Source organism: Ambystoma mexicanum, chromosome 9, assembly GCF_040938575.1.
Source record: "Ambystoma mexicanum isolate Mex_15411 chromosome 9, UKY_AmexF1_1, whole genome shotgun sequence".
NCBI lineage: Eukaryota > Metazoa > Chordata > Amphibia > Caudata > Ambystomatidae > Ambystoma > Ambystoma mexicanum.
Genome location: NC_090931.1, coordinates 825,869,405 through 825,893,048, shown reverse-complemented (window position 1 = coordinate 825,893,048; position 23,644 = coordinate 825,869,405). Strand labels below are relative to the sequence as shown.

The 23,644-nt window shown below is 50.2% G+C and overlaps 1 protein-coding gene across 1 annotated transcript in view; it reads left to right on the top strand.

The window, feature by feature from the left end:
- Positions 1–23,644, top strand: part of PTTG1IP (PTTG1 interacting protein) — a 471,563-nt gene that overhangs the window by 312,120 nt on the left and 135,799 nt on the right. Inside the window, exons 4-5 of the mRNA XM_069615849.1 lie at positions 15,426–15,531; positions 15,803–15,868. Coding sequence (XP_069471950.1) covers positions 15,426–15,531; positions 15,803–15,868 — 172 coding nt within the window. The remainder of the gene's footprint in view (positions 1–15,425; positions 15,532–15,802; positions 15,869–23,644) is intronic.

Sequence of the window (23,644 nt, the reverse complement as noted above, 5' to 3'; positions counted from 1 at the left end):
GCACAGCATGTGAATCGATGCAGATTGCAAGCATCAGAAATAAGATTACGATTACGGATTACGGTGAGTAATGTATCATATATATATATATTTCTGATGTTTGTTAATCTGCTTAGAATCACATGCTGTGCATAGGTCCGACATCCAGTGGTCACTGCGGAGTATTGCATTTTGTTTTTCGTAGTCGAAAAGGGGACGTCGACTAGGCGTGTCTGAAACACTATCCCTATAGTGACGTGCGTTGTACCCACAATCCCTCACGCGTCGAGGTCCCTCAGATTGTTTTTTTCCGCCCAGCTTCTGGTCGCCTTCACGCGGAGCTCCTCGAGAGACATTGCAACCCTCGACCTTTGGTCGTTTCTTCTACGAAGATTAATACAGCACTCCCTCGACGCAGTGTAGCTGTTCTCCGCCGAGCAAAATCGTCGACGGAGGGTCGAGCGGAGGAAATCTTCGGCGCTGCCGAACACGTGGCCTGGCCTCGCTGGCCACATACAGTAGGGAGAGTGGGGTCGTGGGACATCTCTGGGTCTTTCTGAGAATGCCTTTCCCTTTCCCCTTCCTTTCCCTGGGGGTGTTTATCGCGATTTATTGCCTCTGCTATGGAGAGGACACCATTTAGGTTTTGCCCACTTTGTAAAGGCAAATTCACTTGGAAGGACAAGCACTCACGGTGTAACCGCTGCTTGCCCCTCGATCACAAAGAGGAAGGGTGCGCGGCTTGTCGGCTTCTGAAGCCTAAAACTCTAAAAGACCGTAGGGTTAAAAGGTGGGCGGCCTACGCGATGTCGAAGGCCGAAGGTTCACCCGCCGCTGCTACCACCGACAGTGACGAGGAACGCGATGACACGACCTCCGCCACGGAAGTCGAAACCCCCTCTAAGGAGCGCTTACGCGCTTCGTCGTCTGTCCCCGGCCCCGACGGGCTCGGCTCACGCCCTGCTTATGGGGATGAACACCCCGGCGACACTGACGCACACAAAGATTCACATAAAGGTAAGCACACAACCCATGGCTCTTCTTCGTCTAAGTCGAAGAGAGCTTCGGCGCCCAAGGAGACGCAGGTTCCACCGGCGGCCTCCTCGGACCGTTCGGGTTCGAAGCCCCTCTCGCAACCGCAGCCGCGACCTGCGACTGGGCTTTCGGCAAACAAGGGCGCCACCACCAAACCATCGGCCGGTGCGCATCAACAGAAGGTGCAGACCGCCGTACAGCGCTCGATACCCATAGCGTCGAAAACTCAAGCTTCCGTCGACAAGAATGTCGCCGATAGCTTAGCCAGGATCGTTGTAGCCGACGCCCAAAAGCGTACGCCGAAGATTTCGTCGAGCGTTACGCATAGATCAAAGGATACGCCAAAAACACCCGAAGGAAAGCAGGGACTACCCCCTTCAGTCAGGGAGTCTCCCGACACACCTGAGGGTTTTGAGGAGGGCGACGGGACACTTTCCTCGACGCTTTGGGAGAGGTCGAGCCATTTCGAGGTAGACAACTCGAGTTTTCCCCCGCTAGACCGCTCTGGGGTACCCCATGAAACTATGGAAAGACTCCACCTCTGTATGGAGAGGATGGAAAAGTTTATGAGTACCCAAGCCCCTCTAACTCTCAGAAGAACTAGAGAAGGGCCTCAAGACGACCCCAGAGCCAAAAAACCGAGGCTGGTCGATCCCCTGCTGGACACAGCCTCAGACTTCCAAGATGTATATGACCTCACTGGGGAGGAACAATACTTCGAGGAAGAAGATGATTTCATGGACAACGAAGGACAGAACCAGGAGGAATGTCTAGAAGACAGAACAAACATTATAGAAGAAGGCTTCGGGATTAGCCCAGGAGAAGGACCTTCGCACCCCTGGCAATCACCATCAGTGTGTTCCGACACCGATGCCCTAAATCTAACTCCTCCGGATAATTCTCCAGTTAGGAACACGTCTCCAATTGACGATCAGCCTACTTTCAATGCACTGTTGCGCAGAGCAGCAGCGCATTTCGAACTGGACACGGGAGAACTCTCTCCAGAATTAGACTTTGTAGAAAGAGTCATTAAAGAAAAACCCCCGGTCAGCCAGACCATTCCACTCCTCGCCTCAGTTAAAAGGAGGATCACCCCGTCGCTGTCCACTCCCGCATTGATCAGAGGGGTCAATCCACGGATTGAGAAACTTTTCGCTCCTTTACCCTCAGACCCGCTCTACATTAGGGGACATTCCATACCGGACTCCCTAGTTGTATCTAATACTAGAAAGAGGGCAGGGGTACCACTTTCCACCAGTGAGGCACCCCCTGACAAGGAGGGCAAGAGGCTATATGCCCTTGCAAAAAGAGTTACTTCCTCGGCTGCCTTCTCAGCAAGAATTGCCAACAACAATTCCTTGCTTGCGAGCTACGCAGACGCGCAGTGGGCCAAACTGCGCAAAGACGCAGAGGAAGCACCGGAGCCTTTACGTACACGCCTACTGTCGACTATTGGCGAAGGAACACAAGTTAACCAGAGCATTGTAAAAAACTCTCTGGACGCGGCAGAAACAGCAGGACGTTCCCTGGTACAAGGAATACTCCTAAAGCGCCATGTATGGCTGCGCAACTCAGGCTTTAAACCGGAGACACAGGCGTCTTTAATAAATAAACCTGTCGAGGACGCCAACCTCTTCGGAAAAGCGGTAGATGAAGCCCTAGAGATGGCCAAAAAAGAGTTCGACACTATCAAGACTCTTGACCAGATCTCTAAGCCCACTACCAGACGCGGCTATGGCAACAAGCGCTTTTTTCGTGGCCAACGGCAACAACAACAAGGTCAGCATCAGCAATACCCTGCCACCAATTACCAAGCCAATAGTGGGCAGTACAGCCAAAGAGGCCAACGCCGGGGCAAAGGGAGAGGTCGGGGATCCACCCCCAGAGGCTCCCAAGCCCCCAACAACTCCAAGTGACGCGAAGATTCGCGTCCCCTCCCATGCAACACCGGTCGGGGGCCGGATAACATCCTTTCTTCCTGCATGGGAGGAGATAACGTCAGACCGTTGGGTACTTTCCACCGTAGCCCACGGATACTGTATCGAATTCAACAGTTCCCCATCCTACAGACCCCCGAGGGGACGGCGGTTGACGCCGGAACATCTTGCCATCCTTCTTCAAGAAGTACAACAACTGCTGGAAAAAGGAGCCATAGAGGTCGTGCCTCTATCTCAAGTAACGGAAGGTATTTATTCAGTGTACTTCCTTGTACCCAAAAAGGATCTAACCATGCGCCCTGTATTAGATCTGCGCCCAGCGAACAAGTTTATCAAACCCCAAAAGTTTCGTATGGTGACCTTACAGGAGGTGATCCCGCTGCTTTCACAGGGAGATTACATGACAACATTGGACATGAAAGATGCATACTTTCATATTTCAATGTTGCCAGCACACAGAAAAAACCTAAGGTTCATGATAGAGGGCAAACACTACCAGTTCAAGGTGCTACCCTTCGGTATAGCTTCAGCACCAAGGGTATTCACAAAGGTACTGGCAGTGGCTGCGGCCCACCTGCGCAGGTTGTCCATCCCAGTTTACCCTTACCTCGACGACTGGCTCATAACAGGGGACTCCTACGAAACATGTTTCTCCAATACCCAAAAGACGGTAGACCTTTTGTTCCAACTGGGCTTCTCCATCAACGAAAAGAAGTCCAGTCTAGACCCCAGTCAAATCAAACAATTCCTAGGGGCTCTAATTCAAACAAGGGACGGCCTCGTCTTCCCCTCCAAAGAGAGGGTCCAAAACATGCTGTTTCAGATCCCCCAATATGTGACCGGCCGAGAGGTGACGGTACGCAAAGCAATGCGCTTGCTAGGAATGATGGCGTCGTGTATTTATTTGGTACCTCACGCGCGCCTGCGCATGCGCCCAATGCAAGAGTGGCTCAACAGCCAGTGGTGTCAGGCCAGCGGACAATGGGACGATCTAGTGGTGGTCTCGCAGGCCTTGGTTCTCTCGCTACAGTGGTGGACAAAGGGGAACATGGAAAAAGGAAAACCCTTTGCCACACCCGCGGCGGAAGCCACTCTAACCACAGACGCATCCCTCACAGGATGGGGTGCTCACCTATCCCATCAGACTGCTCACGGAGTGTGGACTCCGAACGTAGCATCCAAACACATCAATCTACTGGAGCTACCAGCGGTATTCAAGGCGCTAAAAGCCTTCCAAGAACACCTACAAGGCAAGACAGTAATGGTCCTTACGGACAGCACTACAGCCATGTACTACATCAACAAGCAGGGGGGCACCCACTCTCCAGGCTTGTCCAAACTGGCCCAGAATATATGGAAGTGGGCTCTCAAACAGGACATGTTCCTACTATCACTACATGTACCCGGGGAACTCAATCTGCTGGCAGACAGACTCAGCAGAGATTTCCCCCTGCCCGAAGAGTACGAATGGCGTCTGCACGAAGACATCGTCTTCGACGTCTTCACACAATGGGGATTCCCAGAAATAGACCTGTTCGCAACCCTGGAGAACTCTCAATGCCTAAGTTACGCCTCCAGGTACCCCCAGAACCAATCCAAGGGGAACGGTCTATCGATGCAATGGTCAGGGAAATTTGTTTACGCTTTTCCCCCGACTCCCCTTCTCAACAAGGTAGTGCACAAGATGCACCAGGAACAAGTGACCATGTTACTGGTGGCCCCAATGTGGGCCCGACAGCCATGGTTCGCTCACTTGATGGAGATGTCTCTATCTCCCCCAGTAAAACTCCCCTGCCCGTACAACATGCTATCTCAGAACAAGGGCAGGACTCTGCACCCATGCCCCCAGAACATGAATTTAGCAGCTTGGCTCCTGAGGTCATAGAGTTCGGACATCTACAACTCCTGCAAAGATGCATGGACATCCTCAGGGAAGCCAGAAAACCGAACACTCGCCACTGCTATTCTAGCAAGTGGAAGAGATTTGTCATCTGGTGCAGGAGTAAAAGCATCAACCCTATTGACTGCTCTCCCACACATGTGGTACTATACCTGACCCATCTCTTGGATTCAGGCCTAGTGTTTAACTCCATTAAAGTCCACCTAGCGGCACTTTCTGCATACACCACCTCCCAACTCAAAGTGTCGTGGTGGAGGATCCCAGTTATAAAGGCATTCATGGAGGGAGTAAAAAGAATACACCCCCCGATAGCTGACCCTGCTCCCGGATGGGACCTTAATGTGGTACTTACCAGACTCATGGGCTCTCCATTCGAACCCATGCACAAAGCATCCCTTAAACATCTTACTCTTAAGACTGCTTTTTTAATAGCTATCACCTCCATCAGGAGAGTAAGTGAACTTCAGGCTCTTTCTATTCTAGACCCCTTTGTTACAGTTCACAAAGATAAAGTGGTTCTACGCACTCACCCTAGGTTTGCTCCGAAATTTATTTCTAAATTCCACGTAAACCAGTCTATAGAACTACCAACGTTCTTTCAAAATCCTTCCAATTTGGGAGAAAGGACTCTGCACACACTTGATGTACGCAGGGCGGTCATGTTCTACATGGAAAGAACCAGACCATTGAGGAAGACTAATCAGTTCTTCGTCTCGGTGGCAGCAGGAAGAGAAGGAGATGCGGTTTCAAAATCCACTATTTCTAGATGGATTGTTCAATGCATCACTCTCTGCTATACTCTTGCTAAGAGAGAACTACCCTTTAAGCCAAGAGCACACTCTACTCGAGGCACGGGGGCATCCATAGCATTCATTGCAAATGTTCCCCTTGAGTCCATCTGCAAAGCGGCTACCTGGAGTTCTGTGCACACCTTTACAAAACACTACTGTCTAGATACACACTCTAGATCTGACTCCCAGGTGGGACAGGCAGTATTACGACACCTTTTCTCTACTGTTCCTTCTCATAACCCACCGCCAACTCCGGGTACTGCTCGCTAGTCTATGCACAGCATGTGATTCTAAGCAGATTAACAAACATCAGAAGAGAATGCATTACTTACCGTAAAAGCATTTCTGATGGTTGTATCTGCTTAGATTCACATGCGCCCACCCTTCCTCCCCGCTCGGATGGAAGGAACATAGACTTCCTTTATATATCTCTCTCTCTTTCTGTACTCACTCACGTCTAGAAGGCTCCCTCAGGGCAGAAAAAATACAAACAGAGGGACCTCGACGCGTGAGGGATTGTGGGTACAACGCACGTCACTATAGGGATAGTGTTTCAGACACGCCTAGTCGACGTCCCCTTTTCGACTACGAAAAACAAAATGCAATGCTCCGCAGTGACCACTGGATGTCGGACCTATGCACAGCATGTGAATCTAAGCAGATACAACCATCAGAAATGCTTTTACGGTAAGTAATGCATTCTCATCTTATTGGCCATTCCATCTACATACTGGTAGCATGTGACCTGGTGTTGGACAGAAAGTCAGCATGTTCACAACTGTTAGGGTAAATTCTGGGTTCGGCAGAGCCGTACCTAGGGGCCGCGGACCTCCAGCTCACGGAAGGCCCTAAATCCTTCCAGTGTCCCAAAGAAGTCGAGGTCTTCATTAGTACCTATCCATAAACACTGTTTCAGTATACACGGCCCAAATACACAAACTAAGACGGTACGAGGGGTCACAGCTAAACGTACCGTAGCTAGTTCCTTTACGGGTGCCATGACAACCCACGGACACCGCACAAAGTACGCATGCGCAGAGACTCAGAGGTCCCCTGCGCATGCGCACTGTGTATATATATATATATTTATATGTTACAGCTCTTTTCCTTTTCCATGTAGCTACACGAGCCGCCGCATTCGTAGCAGCCCCCCAGCCAGATGAAGCATCACAGCGCCAAACACCACAGGTGAGAGACCCCTGGCAGGTAGACCAAGTGGGGACCAGGAACGGCAGATTCTGACCCTGCGTTCCTGGCCCCACAAGCTGATCCTCACCAGCAACCAGGACACACGGGCTGTGAAACAAACGTGCGCATTCAGCCGCACGTGTGGATTTCTCGTAAAAACTTCGGCACCTCCACTAATCAGTTGCCGTCCTATCCTATTCTATTTTCTCTCAGGGTAATCCAGTAAATAGAAGGAACGGCCCACAGCTGTCCCCAGCACCCTGTTACCGGATGTGTGACCGCACTTCCAAATCCTGATATTTAATATCAAGGCATCATGTATAGAGGACTGCCTCCCCGCAGAATTCAGCACAACAGTTTCTGCGGGCTAAACACCAAGGTACCCCAGGTACTGCATGGTTACTCTGTCTATTTTAACAGCAGTGATTGTATTTTAAATCCCAACACATGACTGAGAGACAATTTGTTTTCTGTCTCCATGTTTCCCTTCCAGTATTTGCAGTAGACTTAAAATCTACGCACAACCCTCTACTTATAAGAAATCTGATGTTGGAGAGTTTAACAGTACTCCCCGCCTTCATCTCCGCGAAGCCATTTTCAGAACCCTGTACTCTTTCCAGGTTAGTACCTAAGTGCCCAGCAAGCACCAGGACAACTCTATTGTTGTACCCATATTGGTCCTGATTAGTTTTTAATGCATGCAGGTCAAACACACTTTAGACTCCTCTTTCTTTTTAGATGTACTCTGCAGCTAGTCTGCCCTTGAATTTTACTTAGAATCTTTTTTATTTTCTCCCTCTTTTTTTCTCCACACACAGGGGAGACCAAGTCGAGGCCCAAGAAGAAGGCTAATTGCCGAAACGTCACGGGGTCACATAACTTTGAGGGCTACACTCCCACAATCCCGTTTCATAACCTGATTTGTTTCCTGACGTTGACCAACGACTAGGTCCCTGTCTCCTCTAGAGCTTACAAACACCATACTGTCTTGTATATATGTTCTATTCAAGACACAAACAAACACTACTAATGGTGATTCTGTATACCACATTTGTTACACTTTTTTGCATTTGTTGAATGTTTGTCACAATCATATTTGTCACTCACTTTCTTTTTTCTAATGCATTTGCAAAACAAAATGAATGTATTTTGATTTAAGATTATATAATGAAATAGCATCTTTTATATATATTTTTGAAAAAACTTTAAAAGCATAAAATATGTTGTGCACCTACTAGCACTAGCAGAATAATAAAAGTATGCTATGATGCATTTCCAAAAGGGTTTATCTCTTGCTCATCTTCTTAGAATACCTATGACAGTCAGCTAAATAATAAAGCCACTGTCATACTTAGCATGCAAAGAAATTCAGCCTTTACCATATAGGTAAACGGTCCTAAAGTAAGTGGCAGGATGCCTTCCCACTCGTTTCAAGTATTAATAGCTCCCAAGTCCTTCCACTTGTTCATGAGCTTACCCTTCAGTTATAAAAGAGGTCCAAACAAGGAGCAAAGGATAACTGCTGTTTTATTATATCAAACGAGCAGGGACAACATACTAGGCATTTAGTTCCATCCAAGTACATCTCAACAATTTCAGGCTCGCAGGCCCTTTTTGTACACTCGTGACTTCACAATCGTCACTTAACAAAATCCTTCCCCGAGCCCAACACCACTCTGGGTTGGTTCCCAGAGTGGTAGGTCCAGTATGGAGACACATAGGGTATTTTGTTATTGGTGGTCATGGTGCCAGGTGGTGTACTTGGTTCATCCCTACAAATTGCTACCTGAAAAATGTTACATTCAAACCCCTGATGATTGGCTGGAGATTCCGGCCGCCAGCCCTGTCCCCCAGTGTCCTAATTGGTCAGGCTGTGGGCCCCCAAGCCTGGGACCATTGCTAATCCCAGCCCACGAGACACCTGCTCTCGTATACTGTGTATCAACAAGATGTGACTGTGACAGTGTGTAACAATGAGGTCTTTAGTAATGTCATGAGAGCAGTCTAGTCCCTGTGCATATTGTAGGTGAATTGTGGCAAGGTTCAGTCTCAAACGTGAGATGGCTGCATCTTCCCAGCTTCCAGGTCTTGATATCATGAGAGTAGACCGCTGTTCAGTCACATTTTCCCTGTAAGCCATCGAGGCATTTTCATTCTTTGCCAGCTATGCTTTTCATTACCTCATGCTTAAGCCTCACCTTTTTGGCTATTTGCATGTTTTGGAAGGTTTGAAACCCGAAACTCGAACTGTCCAAGTAATCTACCAGGGTGAGCACCACCTGTTTTTGTCATTTTCAGGTCATTTCATGCAGTGACGGAGGACACTGAGTTGTATGAATAAACAAGTCCTTGCCAACTTTGGTGAGTTTCTTTGCAGATTTGCCCATCAAGGGAAACAAAAAGTGAATTCCTAAATCTCAGGGCATCTCCCCTCCACGGAATGTGTTGGGACCACAGGAAGGGTCACTGGTGAGCCAGGGTCTGCAGTCCGGATTCCACATCTCATTTCCAGCCATCGGAACCCCTTCTGACACTGGCATGCCATGTGATGGACATTTCGACTCAGCACACTTGGGGCACACAAGGTTCCATTCCTAGCTTCACCTTCTCATTGGGTAGCCAAAGGTCTCTGCCCATCTAACTGGCTGATTGTTAAAGGACGACACTGCTCTGAAACGGAACCTTGATTAACCAATATGATTGCTGGGTTCAGATTTTGTCCCAAAGATCCCCTGTAATTCTTCTGGATGCTTGTGTACAGTAGTCATGAAGAGTGGGTTTCTGCTTCATTTCTATACATACTCTTTGATCTCCCCAAGAGGATCTCCTTCAACTGGAGCATGACCCCCACCTATTGGCAGGTATACTATATTCATATAAAGTTAATATATGGGGTAAAACTGCTGTATGGGATCCTTCTGATAGGTCCTGAAGCAATTTGCAGTGGAAGCCCTAAGGATACCAAATCCTCTGTCCACTGCCTTTCCCTTTGGCTACGCTGCAGACCCCTTGTGTCCATTCACGCTGTATTTTAGAGTCGGCACTGGGAGGGCATCATGTGTGGGTCGGGCACTGTGCTTGTTACGATCACCTTCGACTTGCCAAGCTCATTTCCTGCCCTGAAATTAGGACCTTCTGAAGCTTCTGCAGCAGATCTAGACACTTGACCTGAGGCTGCCAGACAAGAATCACACTAGTCGCTGTCCTTGTGCATCTGCCTGTCCCCGTGCCATCTTTCTTGCTGGATAAGCTTTGGCAACTACTGCTTCAGGGAGAACGGATGACGTTGATCTTCTGCAATTTGCCACATCTGCCATCTCTGTTCTGCCACTTCGCACCCGAAATGATGCCCACTGCAGTTGCATTGTCAATGGGTCTCTGCTCTGTAGCCCTGACTCAGTTCTTACATGGTTGCCACCCTGACTCCATCCTACATAGGCATTTCTATTTACAAAATATACTAAAAAATATCCCTGGGGTATTTAAATTCTTCAGCATGGTGTCTGGCATGGATTCACATGCTCATGAATATTCTCTGTCAGGCTGGGAATCCTAAGTAAAAGAAAATAAAAAGTTTCACTTACAAACTGTTTCTCGGTTAAACCTCAGGGGTCATACTGCCCCATCCAATAAGTCCTCTTCCTACTCTGGTAGACAACTTTAGATTTTTACAGCACGCTTCAGTGTTGGGAGTCCTTGAGTTTGCTCTGCCAGCTACTTCTATGTTTTTCTGTGTTTTCGATAGAAAAAGGTTCTATTTTTGTTCCGAAAGAGCCTGTGCGATCTCTTCTCCATCAGCCGACAGAGCAAATCGTTGGGGAATTTCAGCGCCCCTCAAGGGCGAAGATCGCGGAAGGCCATTAAGCCTTTTTTGCGCCTTCCAACCATGATGGAAGAGAAGGAGGGAAGATCCCTCTTCAAGTCCTGCACCAAGTGTGGGCTACGGAATGTTTGTTGAAGACAAGCACCTGCAATGCCTCTACTGCCTGCATCCGGACCAGAAGGAAGGGGAGTGCGAGATACTCCTCGGTTTCTCCAAGAAGACGACGAAGGGATAGGCACAGTAGACTGGCAGCGTGGCTGAACACCAATGCCTCTGCCCCTTGCTCCGAGCAGGGTCATGCCTCACCCAGGACCGTCTGTCTGAGGAGCGGCCTTCTAAGTCCTTTGAAGGTGCCTCATAGACCAGGCCAAGAACTGCAAGTTAGAGTCCACCGTGTTTGCTGCGAAAGCGGTTCCCGGGGTGGAAAGGGCGCGATCAACATCACCCTCCATCTCCATTGCCAGCCAGCAATCGAGCTCCTCCTCGAAAAGGAAATCGTTCAACTCGGCTAAACTGCGGGAGAAGCCTGCGAAGCTGTGGATGGAGGAGAAGGCGAAGGCCGAACTGCCCAAGAAGGCCCAATCAGTGCAGGATAAGACTTAGTCGATGATAGAGTTGGTGGCAGCTGCTCTCACAGCAGCTGTGGGAGCTTACCCTGTGAAGGTAGCCCCCACAGCGCAGAAGGTATCCCTGCCACTGAGGTGCGAAACTGCTGCAGTGACTTTGACAAAGTCTGCTGGCACGTCTCAAAAGGGAACACTGTCTCAGAACCCGGTTCCAGCCCCTCAGGGTGGAACCGGGGGGTGGGGCAAGGAGGCCCCGGATCAGCCCTCCCAGAGGTCTCGTCCACGGATAAATAGGACCTGGAGTCCTTACACACTGTCCACAAGGACAGTGTGCAAGGGCTCCAGTTTTTTTTGCAATCAAAACTGGATTTCAAGGCTGGATGAAGGCCATGAATTTCGGCCAGGAGGTCCAAGCGAAGGTACTGGACATGACCTTCGACTGAGATAACCTATTTGGGAAAGTCATCAACGAGTCCGTACAGGCCATCAAGGTGGATACAGAGACGGCTTATTCCCTGGGCACCCTACAGCAGCACTGCTCATCCTTTCGATCCTCCAGAGGAAGGTTGAACAGGTCTTCCAAAGGTTTCTCCTCATCGTACCATCAGCCTTCCAGATCCATGACCCAGGAAGCCTACAGAGGCTGTTCCAGACCTACGGTGGCAGAGCAAAGCGTTACCCGCAGGGAAGGATGCTGGCGCCATAGCAAGCATGAACCGACCAAGAAGTCAGGCCCCCACCCGTGCACCCCGGTGGGAGGCCGGTGGCGAAGTTGGTCAGCAAGTGTCAAAACAGCACCACTGATGGATGGGTGCCGGACGCGCCCCCGCTCCCCTCTTCCCCCCCCAGGGACATATGCTGGAGTTTCAGCACAGGTGTCCGCGGATCCCTCCGGTGGCCCGTCGGGAGAAGCACATCCCTCAGCTCCTGGAGGAGATATGGGCCATGCTGCAAAAAGGGGCGATAGAGCTAGTTCCCCAGCGACTCTGGGGCTCCGGAGTCTATTCCAGATACTTCTTGGGCAGAAACAAGACCGGGAGCTGGAGGCCAATTCTAGACCTATGACGTCTGAACAAATACCTCAAGTCCCAAAAATTCAGAATGGTCCTGTTGCAACACATGCTCGGCCAACTGGAATAAGGAGAGTTCTTGACATTGCTGGACCTACTTCCACGTCCCCATTCACAGGAAACACCAAAAGTTTCTATGCTTCGTAGTGCAGGGGCAGCACTACCAATTCAAGGCGCTACCTTTTGGCTTCAAATCGGCCCCCAGAGTGTTCACGAAGTGCCTGGCACCAGTGGCGGCCCATCTACTCTTACAGGGCATACATGTATACCCGTACCTGGACACTTGACTGATTCACGCCCGCTCACAGGGGCTGGCCCAAGGAGACACAGACAACCATCCGGCTACTAACAAATCTGGGATCTCTGTCAACTATCCAAAGTCATGCTTTATGCCATCGCAGAAAGCACTGTTCCTAGGCACCAGGCTCAATACAGTGTCTTGCCTGGCCAGCAGGAGAGGATAGCAGCCATTCTGGGGAAGGTGCAGCGGCTGTCTTCGAGGACGGCCACGGTGCGAGCCATCAAGTCATTGCTGGGCATGTCATCCTGCATCTACCTCATCCGGCTCTGCAGGTTGGAGATGCGGCCCATCCAGGAATTGCTGGACGCCCACTGGATACAGGTGTCCCGGAAGCTTCACAGACAAGCTGTCGCTCAACGAGTTCCGGCGGGCGATAGGATGGTGAGGTGTCTGCTCCCACATCACCCAAGGCACAGGATTCAGGACCCCGCTATACCAGGAGACAGTCACCACGAACGCCTGCCTGGAGGGATGGGGAGCGCACACCGGACATCTGCATGCCAGAAGCCTGTGGTTTGCTAGAGAAGGATCTTCATATTTACATCCTGGAGGTATAGGCCGTGTTCTGGGCCCTCAAGCCGTTCCTCCCATCACTGAAAGGCAAGGTGGTAAGGATCTTCACGGACACCACCACCATGTTTTACATCAGGAAACAAGGGGGCACTCTATCCATAGCACTCCAAGGATGCACAGCACTTGTGGCATTGGACTGTCTGACGGGGGATGTGCCTGTCCCTCTTCACGTGGCGCGAGTCAAGAACATCATCGCAGTCTCTGCGCTCCTGCCACGATTCGGAGCTTAGTCAGGATCAGGTAGACCGCCTGTTCACCGAGTGGAGCAGGCCCCACATAGGTTGCTTTGCAAAGGCGACAAACTCAAGTGCAAGATGTTTGTCAGCAGGTTTCCACCAGCCGAGGAGCCTGCGGGATGCGTTCTCCTTTCCATGGGAAGGACTGTTCCTGTACGCGTTCCCGCTGTTCCCTCTCCTGCTACGAGTCATCCAGGAAGTAAACCATGCCTGGATGACGGAGTATTCAACATACCCGTCGATCGACATCCATCCTACATTTATTCAAGTTGACGCCTTTCTCCGAACAAGCTGGAGGACTAGATCTATATAGTGCATACAATTGCAAATATCAGCTGACAGTAGGTTTACACAAACCGACCTCTACATGGCCGCTCCCCATGGTTGCTGTGATCCTATAGTCCCCAGATAGACTGGCTGTGAAGAAAGTGTACATTTCAGATGGCGATTTAAACTAAGATTAGAGGAGTGATGTGTCGGTGCCCTAATAGAACTTTAATGACCTACCTTTTTTGAAGTGGAAATAAGCAACCGCATTGCAATACTTATTTATGGAGAAAATATGAAAGAGGAAGATATTGAAGAATCTTGGCCCACGCTGAAATGTGTAGTAGGGGGGTTGGATCTTTAAAAGAGCATGCCAAATCAACCAGAAGAGCTTCATGGAACCAACAAGGACCGAATTGGAGAGAGATCACTATTTTGTCTGACTTATAAAACAAAGGTAAGACCCAAGGCTAAAGAATACATTCAACCAGGTGCCCCCTTACGGTGAGGGGAAAAAGAGATTTTACGCAAAGATGAAGGGGACAAAAGGAAAATGATTCAAGTTACAAGCTACTAACCAGCCATAAAATGTTACTTGCCACATCAATTCTATGCATACACATAGCACATCATTTCTCACTGGCCAATGGCTAGTGGCGAGTGCATCTTTTGCACTCTGAGGGGACATATATACAGAGTCAATCCAAAATGCCAAGGGGTGACTGCCAACCCGGTTGACGATTACTAATTTCCGAAGACGTAGAAAAATCAGCCTTCTTAGTCTATGCGCGCCCTAAACTCTGAGACTACCTCCCCCATCAACACCAGACTTACCCCTCGCTACTACATATCAGGAAGGAGATCAAGACTCTCCTCTTCAAGGAATGGCTCTTGCCCAACACCTAGGTCCACACACAGCCTCCACTCCTCCCCTAAGCTGATATTGGGTGATCTGCTCCCACATGTTTTATCGCCTTGCTTGTAGATGCCTTACTGCTAATTGCCAACCTTCCCCCTAGCTTGTTTTAGCTCCCTGCTCCCTTGTATGACTGCTTCCCTCACTGTGTAACCCCCATCCCCCATGACGGGTAAAGCACTCTGTTACTTCCCAAAACTAGGTCCGTGCTCAATAAATATAATAATAAAAGTAATCGTGCTAAGGGGCATAGAGCCTACTGAAACCTGGAAATTTAATTGTAAAGTAAATCAACCAGCCTGCCAAAAGAAACTGCCAAATGTACCATGCCAATTGGTTTTTAGGCCTGGAAGAACGTATTACAGGGAAGGGTGCATCCTCATTGCCACCCAACCAAAGGAGCTTTGTAAAGTGATGTCTCGGAAGGAGAGCCCTCCTTAGATCCCAGGACAGTTAACAAGTACGCGATGAGTAGCATATTAGTAGAATTTGAAAACGTCCTCTGAGCTGCCAAGAGATATTCAGCCACTGGAACCGGACATCATCAAGCAGCATTGTGCATAGCTAGCCATATCGGCATGATTTTATTTGGTACACCGGATATGCAGGTTGAATCAACCATGGTTGGTATTTTTAGCAGGTTTGTGCTATGTTTGCAAGTTGCAATGGATGACTTTAGGCCTTGGCGTTCCAACCAGTTTTTAACCTTCTCACATGCCTGAAGCTGTTTAATTTAGACTAATGTACTTCATTAAGACTGGAATGCAACTATTGACTTTGTTTTTTTATATTATTGCACACGTCATTCCCTTCCTGTTATAATATATTTGCTTTGTTTTTCAGTGAACTTTGAGGCCTTGATCATTGCTATGTCCGTGGTGGGAGGCATAATTATCATCGGTTTGGTCATATGCTGTTGTTGCTGTTGCAGAAAAAAGAAAAGCAAAAAGTAAGCATATGCCATGCTGCTTAGGCTCAGCACTGAACAAATGTTGATTTGGTAGTGTGATTGAGTGAGAGTAGGTAAAGGAAAAGGGAGAAGGTAACAGTGCTTATTCTGTTGTGCAATCTAGGGCATGGGATGACTGGACATAAGGAGTAAATCATTGAGCGACTTTGTAAATATTTAATGTAATTGTTAACATAGAATGTACATTGATTAATCATGCACAGTAGAAAGTTTAATTGAGCTCAATGCAATAACATTTGTTTTCCCCTAGGCCAGATAAAGAGGATGAAAAGGCAGCCCGGGAAAAAGAACAGCGGCGAGTTAGACAGGAAGAGAGGTGAGGAAACTACATTTTGGGTTGTGACCATTTCACTGCTGATTGATTTTGGTCTGAATATTGAGCATACACTTCTACATGGCACGGCCAATGCCCATCTATGTTTGGTTTATACTCTGTTCAAATGTTCAATTTTTTCTGTTCCATCTGTTACCCCAATATTGAAAGCAAAACAGTTAACTATAACAATTGTATTTCATAAATTCGGAAGTGAAAGCTTGATACACTAACCACAAGGATGCTGTAACTCTCCACAAATGCAGACCGTATATTAGTAGTACTATATGTACGTAAAAGTGCAGAATTAAAGGATCCCACAAAACACATGGCAGCTATTTGAATATTGTCTATGGACTATATTTGATGCACTACAAAATATGTAAATCTTTCCTGTGAAGGTTTATGTGAAAAGGTAGTTATTGGCTTGATGGCCAGGCATGCTACTGTGAAGACAATCTGGATAGAAATCAGTCAGCATGAATCTCTTACGTACTGTGCTCAAACCTGACTGCCTTGTTATTTTGTATGACTACTAGAACATTTAAGAATACCCGTGTAATTGGTGCAGGGCCATGTATTCCATTCACCCCACAGCTTTGCTTACGATATTGAGCACAGTCCCAGAATCTGCCAAGATGGCTTAATCATTGGATTTCTTTGTCAGCCTTTGACAGTGGCACCGTTGTATAAGGAGATGCAGCTGTGATGCTTATTTTCCTTATGGTCAATAGGTCACATTAAGGCCATTTTTTATTGTTTCTAGGGTTTCAGTGGTGTGATAAATTACTCTGTATTTGGGAAAGCATACAAAGTATATTCAAAATAGTCTTGGCGAAGAGCGCTGTGATGTATGCCACTTGTTTTTTAGTGAGGGGATAAAGCCTATTTACACAAAGCTCCAGGAACCCAAGTCTACAAGGAGACTCCTAAAAAATGATCAATGCCATTTCAAAAGTAAGGTTCCTGTAATTACTGTCCTCGCACCTGAGACTTTCCCTCAAGTTCTCCGATCGAGCAGGGGAAGCCCTCCAAGTGAGGTGGGGATTTCCTCGAGCGGGCAGGGTTTTTTGTGGTATTATAGGATAGGTAGTTGTGAGACCCTGCTGCGAGTGTAGCATGCACCGCGGGTGCCTGTTAGCTGATGTATACCGCACTCCTGTTATTGCTTGAGCTTGTGTCCCCCACGGGTTGAATTGAGGGTGGCTTCGGGAATGGGGGAAGTCTCTCACCTTGCCCTGTATTATGTGCGGTAGTTACAGGATCTGCAGGCAGTTCTGATGATACAGCCTGTGTGTAACGCTCACCTGATTCCCGTAGAGGCGCCGGTCTTGACTGGGCGTATACCGTATCTTCAAAGGTGATGTGTAACACACGGCTGGCTCTTTGGGCTGGACCTCTGTGCACTGTATGTCTGACTCGAAGGGTAAGATGTCTGCAGATAGAAAATATGGGATTAAGGAACTGGGTTATTGAATGTCTCTCTCTTCTTCCCTTTCTCTTCTCCTGTAGAACCTCAAAGGTTAACGCTCTCACCTTAGGTAAGTGAACGCCGTGCTCTCCATCTGCCTCGGGGCAGGGTGCTGTAACCAGTTTCTTCACTGGATAAGGGGAGCAGGCCTCTTGACTTCAGAGGACTGCTGTCCGTCGTTTACTGCACGAACGGTAAGTTTCGAGTAATTCTAATGTCTTTAAAGTCTTTAGTAATGATGTTTCTTGTTTTGCAGGGTTCCGGCGATGGCGGATGACGGGCTGAAGTGAGTTGAAGATGGAGACCGTGTGATGAATAGAAGCGCCTGGAAGCACGTAAGTAAGCGCTTGTTGCCTGCTTCACGATGCGCTCTAACTGTCTTTTTATTTTGCAGGTACAAGTTCGGAGCGGCTGCAGGGTGCCGGAATACCCACTGGGTTAGATGTGGAAAGGATTAATGGCACGTGAGTATTAAAGTTCCCCAATGTCTTTAAACGCACCTTGTTTTGTCTTTCAGATGCCGGAATGCAGTGTGAAGACCTCCGGAGCGCACGAAGAGTAGGTAAGCCTTTGTCTTTCAGATGCCGGAATGCAGCGCGAGGCGTTGGTGACAGCCGATGGACCAGGTAAGTGAAGCGCTGTCACTGAAGACCGTAATGCTAACCTGTTCTTTCTTGTCTTTATAGGTGTTGCTGAAGACTGGATTCAGGATGGTAAGCCTTTTTCCTTAGGCCCAGGATCAGATGCAGAAGACACGATGAGCGTTCTGCTGCAGAGGATGCAGAATAACGCAAAGCAAGATTCATCCATCGGGTGTGGTTTAAATAGCCTCTGTAGTGCTTAGGTGTCTCCTTCCACAGCCACGCCTAGGTAAGCTTTCCAGAAGAGTTCCAGTGTTCTGAATCTAGGGAGTGGCTCCTGCCCCACCCAACAGGAAAAGTAGTTCCAAACAGAAGAGGATCAGAGGCTCAACTGGCAGGCAAGTAAGCAGCATGGTCTGCTGCAGGTAAGTCCACCCAAGCATTATGAGCCCGGCGCTTCCAGCGCTGGGACTGGGCATATTTATGAGCCTGGTGCCACTGGCGCCAGGACTGGGTCCAAAAGGTCCCAATTGGGACTGGTTGGCACTCGGAACCTGGGTTATGGATCTGCTTCCAAGGGAGTTGGGAAAACCCTGACCTTTTGGAAGCAGAGATCATGACACTGTGGCTACTGCTGCGTCTCCCTGTTACCTGGGCACTGCAGTGCAGAGTCGCTGGCGGTATTGTGGACCCCTCGGAGCGTCCGTTTGGTTGGATTCTCTGATGCCGTAGTCGGGGGCCCCACAGTGCGCCCACGCATCAATCGAAGCCTGTGTTCGGCAATGGACTCTGGGGGCATCCACCCGTCCGAGATCAGAGGTGGTCATAAACTTTACCCATGCCGACCAGGGAGGAGGCGGGCGGGATCAACTGGGTTATCGGCCGGGTCCGCTCCGTTTCGGGCGTGGTGCCAGGCGGGGACGCTGGGGCTGTGGGGAGTCCCGGGTTGTGGTGGAGCCTCAGGGCAGGTCTGCCGATGGAGGGAAGCAGAGGTCAAGGATGATAAACGTCATCTGGGTTGAAACCGTAGTGATGGCGGAGTCTCTGCTTCCATGTCTTGTTCCAGACATGGGCTGGCTGGCCGAACACAGGCGTATATTCGGGTTGGGGGCTGAGGCCTCGCAGTGCCCACCGCTGCAGCGACTATGCTGATGGGTATTGCGAGCGGGCCAGCCCGATGGTACAGGGTAGGCTGGCGTGGTGCCCCGGCTGCGGGGCAGATGGGTACAATGATCCACGCGCCCGCAGAGTTCCAGCCCCAGGGCAGGAAGGCACAGCGTCCTCAGTCCCTCCGGGACCTGCAGTACCTCAGCAGCGATCCCAAGGGAGGTCGCCGCGCAGGCAGGTTCACAAACCTTTCGGGTCCAGCCACCACACAATATGTTTGGATGGTGCGCCCCGGTAATCTGCATCAGGAGGCTCTGGTGATCCATGCGGGAGATCGGATGCCGCAATGGGTGGTACGTAGGCGACTGGGTCGAGGTTCTGCTGCAGCTCCAATACGCAGTCAGGCCGCCCCGGGCACAGAGGCCACCACTCGAAACGAACAGATGGAGTAGCACAGTAGTTCGAGCGATCAAGTGCTGTAGTTTAAAGGTTGAGGAAGAACCGGGATTGCCACCTATTCATCTCGGTTTCTCGTGTGGCGTGGAGCTAGAAAGCTAGGCAACCATTTTCCAGGCTGCTCAACAGCACCCCCCTGTGAAACCACTTGTTTGTTGCATATTGAGCTGCCCAAAGAGAACTCTGGCTTCCTTGTGTGATCTGTAATGGGTGGATCGTGTGGTCCGACAACTGCGCCAAGACCAGAGGACCCCTTTATGCTAACAAGGAAAACTACTATTGATGCACATGAGGCTTGGGGGAAGGGAACCCTTTGCTGTGAAGAATGGTTGGAACTGAGCTTAAAGACAAAGCTTCAAGATACTTCCTTTTGTGACATCTTTTGATGTTGAACTTGGGGAAGGGACCCCTGAGACTCTCTGCCAAGAAACTGTATTGAAATTGGGGAAGTGTATCCTGACATTTTGAAAAGGTGTGGAGTTATGTAACCTTAAATCCAAGAGAAGGTAACTTGAACATTGTGGTGAATTTCTTGATATTTAAGGAGGAGAAGCTGAAGAATATGCTTGAGCTGGAAATGGCTCAGAACTTTACTTTTGGAACAGTGTTTAATTTATGCCAAACAGAGGGGGGTCTGGGAAACTCTCTACCAGCACAAACACAGCCCATTGACTTGTTATTGGGTGGATGGCCCCTGGGAGAGTCTCAACCAAGTCTTTAGCTCACTGTTCCTTTCACAGAGAAGACACTTCCCCACATATCAGTCTTTGTCCTGCCCAGGGGCAGTCCAGCACCGAAATGCTAGGCAATTCTCCTCTGAACAAGAGACAAGGACAAAGACTGATATGTTGGGAAATGTCTTCTCTGTGAAAAGAACAGTGAGCTAAAGACTTGGTTGAGACTCTCCCAGGGGCCATCCACCCAAGAGCAAGTCAATGGGCTGTGTTCGTGCTGGCAGAGAGTTTCCCAGACCCCCCATCTGTAGTGTTTAATTTATGGTTGACATCCCTACACATTGTTTTGATGATAGTTGTGAGGGCAAGCATAGGTTTTTGGACATAGACTTTTATGTTGCACTTACTGACGCAGACTATCCTTAGTTTCGTTAGGTAGGGCAATCCCACCTTAGCATAGGGCATGTTAGGCCTTAGACCATCTTGACATTTAAGTTAATAAAGGTATTCCGAGGGGATTGGGTCCTCCGACGTATTCCATATCTATGACAGATAATGTCCACAGCTGTGCTGCTTTGGAAAATCTTTGGCGTCTGCGTCCTGCGTCGATGACGTCGATGCGCCGTCCCCGAGGACCTCCTCCGACGGCCGTCGTCACCCAATGTGATGAGTAGGACGCACGACGCCCATGGCCTCAGTTCAGTTTTTTCCGCGAACGTGTTCGCTTCGTGAATCTCGGTACGCCTCGACTCTTTGGAGTTTGCTGTTTTCAATTCTCGGTTCGTTGAACCTGTTCGGTTTTTTGTGAAGACCTGTTCGTGGCGATGTCTACTTCGTCTTCAACCCCGCGTCCTGGCTTCAAGAAATGCGGGGACTGTGGGTCCAAGATGTCTGTCACGGACTCGCACAACGCCTGCCTCGGGGAGGCCCACGATCTAGTCGACTGCCAGTCTCTCACGGCAAAGGCCTTGCGGGAACGCAAGAAGAAGCTGTCGGTAGGCCGGATGTCTAAGCCCCGGAAGTCGAGGTCTGCAGGGCTTTTGACGGATGACTCGAGGGGCGACTCTCTGCATCATCGTCGGAAGTCCAGTGGGTGTCCTTCCAGGAGTCGGTCTCGCCACTCCTCGGCCTCTTCGAGGCATTCCCGGCATCGGTCACCTTCCCCGTCCTCTTCCAAGGACCCGCCCGCCGGCGGGTCGCTATACCTCCATGCAAGAGACACCGGAGGAATGGGCTTCCTTCGGGAAGCAGATGCTAGCGATTCTTCAATCGCAGTGCACCGGTCCGTCCGCGCCTCCGAGTGGGGTCGGTCGGCACCGGTCGAGAGACACCGCTCGTACGCCTTCGGGCTCGGGTGGTCGACACGGCTCGCGGGAGAGGTCCCGCTCGGACAAGGGTGGCTGTTCTCACCATGCCCGTTCCAGGTCCCGGTCCTTGACGCGCTCGAGACCGCGTGATCCTGTGCCGTCTTCGAAGAAGACATCGACGCCTGTTGCGCCGAGGTCGATGACGATTTCTCTCGAGGCTCCGCCTCCGAGGGGGTCGTCGGCACCTAGGTCGTCGAGAGACACGCTTGGGGCTCCGGCTTCAAGGCCTGTGTCGATGCTGGCAGCGCTGCAGCTGACGTCGACGCCGATTCGCTTGACGCCTTTTCTGTCGGCGCCGACTCGTTCGGCGCCCTCGACGCCTGTCGAGGCGGTGGTGTCGGAGGGGCCCCGGGACACAGGGTTAGCCCCTAGAAAGGCTCTGGCTAAGGTCAGGCACTGCTTTGGTCCCCAGAGGTCTTCCTCTCCCCGCCTGGAGTACATTTCAGAGGGTGATGAAGGCTCTGATGACGGCTTGGTTCCAGATGAGCTTATCTCTGGCCATAGCCAGTTTGATGACCTGAGGCAGTCGCTGCATGATGCCAGTGGACTGGACACCTCTCCGGAGGTGGAGTTTTGTAGGCCGGAGCCTGGCACTCATGCCGATTCTTCAGATCGGCGCCTTAGGTCTCGGGTCACCGAGTACTTGGGTTGGTCTGCTCCCCCAGGGGAGTTCGTTCAGGATGATCTCACGGACATCCTTGATCTTGGTCCCCCACTGACCCGGTTTTGCCGTTTCATATGGCTCTGCAGAGAAGGGTGGCGGCTCCTTGGACTGCTCCGGAGAGTCTCCCGGCAGTAGGCAAGTCGTTGTCGCGAAAATACCGTCCAGCCAGTAGCGACCCCTGCTACTTGTCTAGGCACCCCACTCCGGAGTGTTTGGTGGTGCAGGCGGCTACCTCCCCGGCAAAGCAGGCGGCATATCCTACCATCCCTCCGGATAGGGACGACAAATATTTTGACGGCTGGGTGAAGAAAGTGTTTTTTTCAGGGAATATGGCACTTCAGGTGGCCAACTCCATATGTGCATTGTCTCGTTTCACACACACTCTGTGGAACTGTGTTGCATTAGCGGCTGAACATATTCCCGAAGGGGACAAACGGGATGGTTTCCTTGCTATGGTTTCGGATGGCAAGGATGCCATGTGTGAGGCCGTTCAGTCGGGTTTGGACTTGGCAGATTGTGTCAGCCGGTCCATGGTGGCGAGCACCGTAATGCGCATGTTTGCGTGGTTGCGGAAGTCTGGGTTCGCTCCTGATTTGCAGTTCCGGCTCCTCAACATGCCCTTTGACTGTGAACACCTTTTTGGCAGCAAGGCTGACGAGAGCCTTGAGAGGTTGCAGACCTCCAAAGCTGCAGCGAAGTCGTTGGGTGCTGCAGTTCGCCAACCTCTGCCTTTTCGTCCTAGGGGACAGCAATGGAGGGGAGGTTCCTTTCGCTATTACTCGTCCTTCAGTAAAGCGAGGGGAGCTAGCAGTCAAAGAGGCCATCGAAAGAGTGCCAGAGGTGGAAACAAAGGTACTCGAGGTGCCAAGGCCGTTCGGGCAGTTGCCTCTTTGCCCTCAGCAACGCCGCAGCCGCTACCACTCAAGTCATGAGGCCATGTCCCATGGTTCGCCGGTTGGGGGGAAGGCTGGCGCAGCATCTTGTAGAGTGGCAATCCATTACTTCGGATGTGTGGGTTCTGGAGATCATAACCCACGGCTACTGTCTTCCTTTTCGGCAGAGGCCTCACGACAATCCACCAGGGAACCTCTCTTTGAAGAGTCCAGATCCGCTCCTTGCGCAGGAAATTCAAGCCCTGCTCGAGAAAGGCGCCATAGAACTGGTGCCTTTAGCGGAGAGGAACAAGGGATGGTATTCCCCTTATTTTTTGATTTCGAAGAAAGACGGGGGATTGAGACCCATCATGGACTTATGCGGTTTGAACAAACTCCTCAGGAAGGACAAGTTCAAGATGGTGACTTTCTCAAGTCCTCCAGGCCATTCAACTTCAGGACTGGTTGGTGTTTCTCGACCTCAAGGATGCTTACTTCCATGTGCCGATTCATGCCAGGCACAAGAAGTACCTGAGGTTCGCGGTTGGCGACTCGCACTTTCAGTTTCGGGTCCTGCCGTTTGGATT